This window comes from Mizuhopecten yessoensis, unplaced genomic scaffold, assembly GCF_002113885.1.
Source record: "Mizuhopecten yessoensis strain PY_sf001 unplaced genomic scaffold, ASM211388v2 scaffold10227, whole genome shotgun sequence".
Taxonomy (NCBI): domain Eukaryota; kingdom Metazoa; phylum Mollusca; class Bivalvia; order Pectinida; family Pectinidae; genus Mizuhopecten; species Mizuhopecten yessoensis.
This window is the reverse complement of record NW_018408441.1, coordinates 556,770-564,302: the sequence shown is the minus strand read 5'-3', so window position 1 is coordinate 564,302 and position 7,533 is coordinate 556,770. Positions and strand designations below refer to the sequence as shown.

At 33.2% G+C, this 7,533-nt stretch overlaps 1 protein-coding gene across 1 annotated transcript in view; it reads right to left on the bottom strand.

Moving 5' to 3' along the window:
- The window catches only part of LOC110459824, an 8,410-nt gene extending 5,795 nt beyond the window's left edge, over positions 1-2,615 (bottom strand). The window contains exon 1 of the mRNA XM_021512275.1: positions 1,790-2,615. Coding sequence (XP_021367950.1) covers positions 1,790-1,997 — 208 coding nt within the window. The 5' untranslated portion in view covers positions 1,998-2,615. The remainder of the gene's footprint in view (positions 1-1,789) is intronic.
- Between the last annotated feature and the right edge of the window lie 4,918 nt (positions 2,616-7,533).

The following is a 7,533-nucleotide window of genomic DNA, read 5'->3' as shown; positions in this document are numbered from 1 at the left end:
ATGAAACAAGTAAAGCTCTATCCGATTTTCTGATGGAAATTTGCATCCAAAACTATATAACGGGAGAAAATTGCAATTTTATGGCTTTTTTCTTCATAATTGTGTCTCTGCAAGTGCATTTTCTTCAAATTTATTTTTTATTTTTTTTGTATTATGAATAAACACGATGTTTTGGAAATATTTATGAAAAGAAATTTATACTATGTTGCTAATTACAATTTCGAGATAACCTTCTTTTATTTACGAACTTGTGTCTTTGATGCTGAAATTGACAACTTTATAAAAGTACATTTTCACTGAAATTATGAAATCTGGGTGTCGGAAAGGTGTAAAATTATTCTTCGGAAAAGAAAAAAAACAGTAGTTGAGCTAGATAAGAAATTATACGGGGGCAGGCTCCTATGGAGAATTAACATTACTGGAAACAGGCCCTTTGTATGAAATACGGAAAGAAATGTAATGTAAATTATAGGAGAATTACTCGCTCACAATTTCAAAAAGTACATAGGTGGATTAAACAGTTAACATAAATAATTTTAAAACACCTATTCTACAAAGTAAAATACTGTTCCGAGACCTGATCGGTCTAAAAAAGGGTAAAATAATCTATATACACTCAAACAATAGGTAACGTTGCGTTATTGTTGTTACAATGATAACGGACTGTCGTCATATCACTTCATAGATGTTAATGTTACTAACCGACTGCTAACTAATAACTATTTTTGTTGTTTAGAGTACTAGCGGACTATAAGAGTATAATTTTATAGTTGTTCAAACATTAACCGGTTGTTAACATATAAACAGTACTGAAGAACTTTTGTTAACTTATAGGTTCATTGTTATTGTCAGGATTAACACATTGTTAAATGTTATTTTATTGGTAGTATACAATACCAAAGGACTGTTTATATATGACTTCATTGTTAGTGTCAGGACTAACCCACTGTTAACATATCCTGTTTTGTTGTTTAAAGGGCTAATTAACTCATTAAGTTTTAAAGAACCCAATACATAAACATTCACAAAAATATATAAACAAAATGTAAAAATAAATCGTTTGTATGAGAAAAAGATCGAAGTATCTGGTTTAACTGATATGAGTTTTTAGAACGACACCGAAATATGTCATCCTTTTCCAGGAAACAAAAATAAGATCAAGAAGTTATTTATATAGGGATTCATTTATAACCTAGTTTAATGAGAGTTATGAGACACTGTATATTTATAAAACATTTTAACACAATGTTTCACCTTGTGGCTTATTGTATATATGTTATTATAATGCAGGATAGCACAATTGATGATAGCTAAACAATGGTTTATCGTTCGACATGACATAATACATCATTACACTTAAATATCTCTTGCATTGTCTAATAACAAAAACCTGTTAACATTGTATCAAATATATAACTTAAATGATTGACAGTGGGTATTACAATATAATGGATTACAGTGACACAATTTGTAACAGTATGACACTGTAGTATACAGTAACAATTTATTACAGTACGTTGATGTGTTATATTATGACAAAGTGTTTTAGCATGATATTTCATTACAATATTGGACATGACATATTGTATTAGAGTAAGATAACATATCGCAGTATGACACAATGGATTGCAGAGTGACATTGGTCTTATGTATAACATCATGGCAATAATATATGACAATGTATATCAAAAAATGTGCAATGTATTTGTATGACAATATGGCATTAATTGCTTGGTTTTCGCTGCATACACATTGTTTTTCATATTTCTGTTAATGATATTATACTTACTAGGTGTATAATCCCGCTCACGGAACTCGAAACATTGTACTTCCGATGCTTTCACGAGGAAACATATTTCCCAAAGTCCGACATACAGCGTCTTGTCCTCTGAATGACACCAGTGAGCAGATGCTACACTGGTTATCGTTAGTACAAACCCTATCACCAACAGACATGTGCCTGGCACGAGCTGTAAGCGTTCTTTTGTACATCCCATACCATGGTCAAATACAATCTCCAAAATTCGACTCTTTGAATAACATATTCTGTTCTGTACAACCACTAGGGAAGATGTGAAGCAATTTTATGTATCACATACTATTGATTGAAATTTGTTATTACGTCCTTTAACCGTGCATGTCTTTTTCTGTTGATACTAAACAGCAATAAACGTGTATCTTAACAGACATCAAAGAGCCCGACATCTCGTAATGACCATTCCATCGTTTTAATGTTATCTACGTCCTCTGTGTTAGCGATTGTACGTGTAATACTTTAGTCCACAGCCTGTTAGTGATATCACGGGTCTGACAGGTGAGGTAGTGCCGTTAGTTTTCCTACACCTTGAAGTAGCACAAGGCGATTCGTATATGGTATTGGTGTGATGATCGCTAGATTGACAGCGTACCAAACGTATACCATACATGTACACTACCTGTGTCGTACACATGTGGTTAGTATTTAACTGATTACAGTTTGAATGTAAATTCAATTGTATAAAGTAGATATTCAAACTGCTGACCCGTGTGTTGCCATTTCCCGTTAATTTATCAGGCTGTATATTAGTTTTGTGAGTGAGGTCTTATAAGATAACATAGACGCGCGTTTTACAGCGTATCAGTGAGACGATATGACGGGTAGAGGTGAATGGAAAGTTACACACCGAGAGAAAAGGTTTTCTATATACAAACTGGCGGAGCTGTACGACATTTGACTAATGCACGTTGACAAGTAACAAGTTGTTCACATTTCAAAAGTTCTAAGCCCTAATTTCATAACAGGTACGATAAAGCGGACAATTTACAACGGCTCTCTTCAACATTGGCAGGGGCACAATATGTCATGTTGATAATTTATGACAGCTATATATTAAAAATGACGTTTGTTTCATTGTCGATATTGTTTTTTTTCTATTTAATTTGATAAATTTACTTTTTCTAAACTTATTAAGTGATTAAGTGGAACCCCGTCTTTTAAAAACTCATGTCCCCTAGCTAGCTCCATGTGTGATATGTGTCATTTAAATTATTATTTAATATGTGTCAATGAATTATGTAGTCAACAACATTTTGATAAATACTCATTCTATTCCTACTCTTTTACACTGGCCAACAACACGAATTTACAGACATGCGTTTGAAAGAATGTGCTTGGTAAATTCTCGAAAAGATAACTCGGTACGAAAAGTATTCAAAGTATTTCAATAAAATCTGAGTATATTAGTTAATAAATCATTAAAGTTTTTTAATACCCACATGCATGTGTTTATTATACACTCAAAATGTAAAACGGTACAAACACTGTTTTACATAACTCAGTCAATAGATTATATATGTAAGTTTTATAAGTTGATTCGTATTATTAAGAATCTATCAAAGTTAGTGTACTTGATGACCAATCTCTCCGTATCTATTAATAATATGTTGTGTTCAAAGACATCATTATATTGATAATGTGTTTCAAAGATTATTTAACGGTTTCAATTTCTCTTCTGATATTTTCCTTACTACACAATACGTATACATTATTATATGGGGCCAAGGTTTGCTGTGTAAGTCATTAGGATCCCTAGATCCACGCCCTATATCACCAGTACAGGTAGGGCCGATAACATACAGGTAGTAGCTGATTACTTACCTCAATTCAATACCTGTACATTTAAGGAACAAGTTTGTCATACCAGGCCGAATCTCGTCAACAAATCATTTCACTTGGGAGAGAGGTCAAAAATTACTTTAAATTATAATATAAACATTTCAAATTTACTATGACAGGTGTAAGTAATTCTGTGTTTAATTGAAGTAACTTGTCCGCTAGTACACGTATTTACCGTAGACATTAGGAACGGAAACCGGACCGGAGATCAAATCGGTCAAACCCATTCACTGAATGTGTTACCGGGAAAAAATCGTACATATCAGATTGATTGACAGATTTGTTCTCTCTGTAATAGGGTAAGGGAGAGTCTTGCGAAGGGTTCCATAAAGTGACTACACAATATTTACTGTGGAACACTCTGCACTGTCCGGAATTTGTCTGTACGTTGTGCTCTTTTATCCGGAAAGCCTAAATGTCTTAGACCGTACAATGAAGTGCAGGTGTCGGGACCGTCGAAGTTCCATTTAGACAATGAAAAATAATGTCATTAAATTAGAATTGCCACCAACCTATTGTAAAACTGAAGTAACTGATTCAATGTTAACACAGGGGAAGTTGTACATGGTACAAAATCAGAATACTAATTTAAGTAAACCCTAAGAAAAGGGTAATTGAAATAGCTCGATAAACACCTCTTTCACAGTAGTCATCTATGAAGCCATATCATACTCATGATATTCAAATGTTTCTATTTTGTTTTATCACATGTAGAGAAGGGAATATCAACAGTTAGTTATCCATTTTGTTCTATCGCAATACAAACATGTTGTCATTCATGAGGTTACCTTTGTATGTAAACCCGCTGTACAGGCTAGTCCATGACTATGTCAATAGCCTGGTATGTTCGGCAGATGAAAGATGTGATGCCCTCATTGTGTGTAAGAGTTCATAATCAGTTTCGTTTTTTTGGTGTCTTCTCAGCTACTATTCTTTTCATGTTTTATCGCCTTTGTGATCCAAGTTTGTCCTTGTGCAATGAGGATGCGGTACGTTTTATAGCTTACTTAGCATTTATACAAATGTTAATGTGTAGTCAATGTTTGCTGAAAGACAGGTTGTAAGTTTTTTTTCTATACAAGAACGCATGGTAATAAGTGTACTTGTTATCTAATGTTATGACTTTATCAATACTAGTTACTCTATTTTCTGTATATTTGATGACTTACCAACACAGGCTTATAGCGAACATTTTCCAATGCCTGATCTAGGTGCAAAGCTATCATAAAGACTTATAGATGAAATAATGCAATATATAAAATGCTTAAGTTATTGAAAGGAAATATGCACTTAAGTAGGTGGGGATCGATAAACCAGAGCACGTGTTATATAACAAATATCGGTAAACGTTAGACAAAAAAAAATACTTTCAAAAAAACAATATATATAAATATATATATCCTTACAAAGTCAAACGCACCGTATTATGTAATGCATTATTTTTAAACAATTGTGGCCTTTGATTAAATTCTAAAGCTATGCTCTATTAAAGTATGTGTCAATGTAAAGCAGAGGTGGGTAATGGTGTTGAAGACAACCCATATGTGGGCCTCGGTGTATTTGTAATATTCGTTGCATGTGAGTATGTATACAGTGTTACACCAATGCTTACATGTAGTCTAGGTCTCCTCTATTTATCCTCCCACATACGTTGTTACATACCTTGATTTACCGAATGGACATATTTTAAAAGGTCTAACAGGATTTATCGAATTTTATCTTTGATTTATTAAATAAAATAGGAATCTTATGCACAAAATACATCACATTGTGGTATTTCATTGATATACAATGAAGTGAATTAACTCCGTGCATATATTAATTTGTAGTCAATAACAACAATATATTTGTTGCAATGCAACTGTTTATATTATTATTATAAGCACTGGTCAAGTTTTGTATAGGCAATATCATCAACAATTTGACAGTAGAGGAAAGGTGGGTTATGATGACATCTATTATTTAGTTTAAACTTAGTTTAAAATAATTCGAACTGTTTAAATGTAAGCCGTGAATGTAATTCTATAAATCTATATGATCGCGTAGACTTTAAATATGTTTCGAATCTATTTTTGTTGATCTTTGTCAAGGTTAGTACACAGATATATTGATCACAGGTAAGCCCGAAATGTATGTAGCGTGCTATACAAACCATTAGCCACCCCCGTTATTTAGCTCAACTAAACCTCAGGTTTCCATCGACCAAGTTAAGAAAACGTTCTTGCCTAAGAAGTCTAGTTCAAATAATCTTTAATAAGTCTTAATAAGTAATGGGATTTCTCCTTTTATTCCAGTTTGCTCCCACTCTAAGACCCCCTTAGACGCACTACAATCTGAGCTAAAAAAAGTGATTGATATTAACAAATTGACAGAACTTGTTTTGCAATTGTCATAAAACAAATAAGGTTCAATTGAATAGTTAAATCATTGATAAGCTACATTCTTCCCATCCTTTATTGATGTATCTCCCATTTAAGTCAGAAGAGTCAGCTTTTCACCCCTCATGGATATATATCCTCCTGCAAGACAACACCCACTAAATTGTGATGTCACAAAAAGCGAATAGCGATATTCATACACCACAAGTGCTTTTGTTTACGAACATGACAGGCTACTAATGTGACTGCAATAATAGGATGTAAGAAGAATAATCATTTCCTACCTTGAGGGTGTAACACAGAGATATCTCCAGCTATCGGGGTGATTATTTGGTTCTCTAACCCTTGTTGAACCTGGGGTTAGATAACCGACATAATCTCTCCTCGAATTGGATATTTCGCTGTCACATCTCCACGACAGGGGGAGATTTTCCATGTATTTCATAATACAATTTAAGTTGATATCCATTGTCTTCTATGACAATCCATATTAAGATTAAGACAAATGAAACGCTAACTCTTCACAAACACCTTTTAGCCTATGTTGTATATTAAATTATTGTCTTTCATTGTGATTGGTGTCTTCCCGTGTCCAGAATTTACATCTTTTTTCATGTTTTAGGTCTGCTTTTTCTTTGTGTTTTTGACATATCCGTTTCACGTTGCGTTTTGAACGTTTAGTTGAGCAAACTTTGTTTACTGAATCATCACTGCTCCTATAAGCTTGAAATGAAAGTGTTTTGTGTAAGTTTGTTGAGAGATTTAATTTTCACTCTGAATTAGTTTTTTTATACTCTCGGTCTCACCAAACGTCACAGAGAATTAGATATTATCATATTTGTCCATTGTTCAGATACGACATTGCCAATAGAAAGTGGTTTTGTCAAAGGAAACTTGATATTCGTACTCGCTGAATATGACCTAAAATACGGATTATTTCTGTCCTATGAAAGCAGAAAGTTTTAGAATTATCATAAACCCATGAGTATGGCTGCTTCTGAATGAAATATATCGAATATATCAAAATGTGCCGCACAATTAACATTGCAAATTCTGATCTTCTTAATTCTCCCTCTCCTGCAGCATTAAAAAAATATTTGAATAAAGATATTATTTCTGATAGTGAATCTGTTTCAATTTTCAAAACAGAAGGTAACCGAAGAGCAAGTATTATTCTATGTCGACTTCAAAACTCTTGCAGTAATTTAAATTATGATTTACACCATGACCATCTTACTAATAGTCCTGCTTGTACCTGCTCTGCTGAACATGAAACAGTATCTCATTACTTTTTGGAATGTCCTTTTTTTAATAATCAAAGAACAACTTTGTTCACTTCTCTTAATAGTTATGGAAACCACAACCACATTGATAAAAACATTCTTCTCCAGGGCTGTCCTGATTGTGATGGGCTTACAAATAGAAGAATACTTGATGATGTGCATATTTTTATTGGAAAATCCCGTCGTTTTAATTTTTATATGACTTAAAGCCATGATG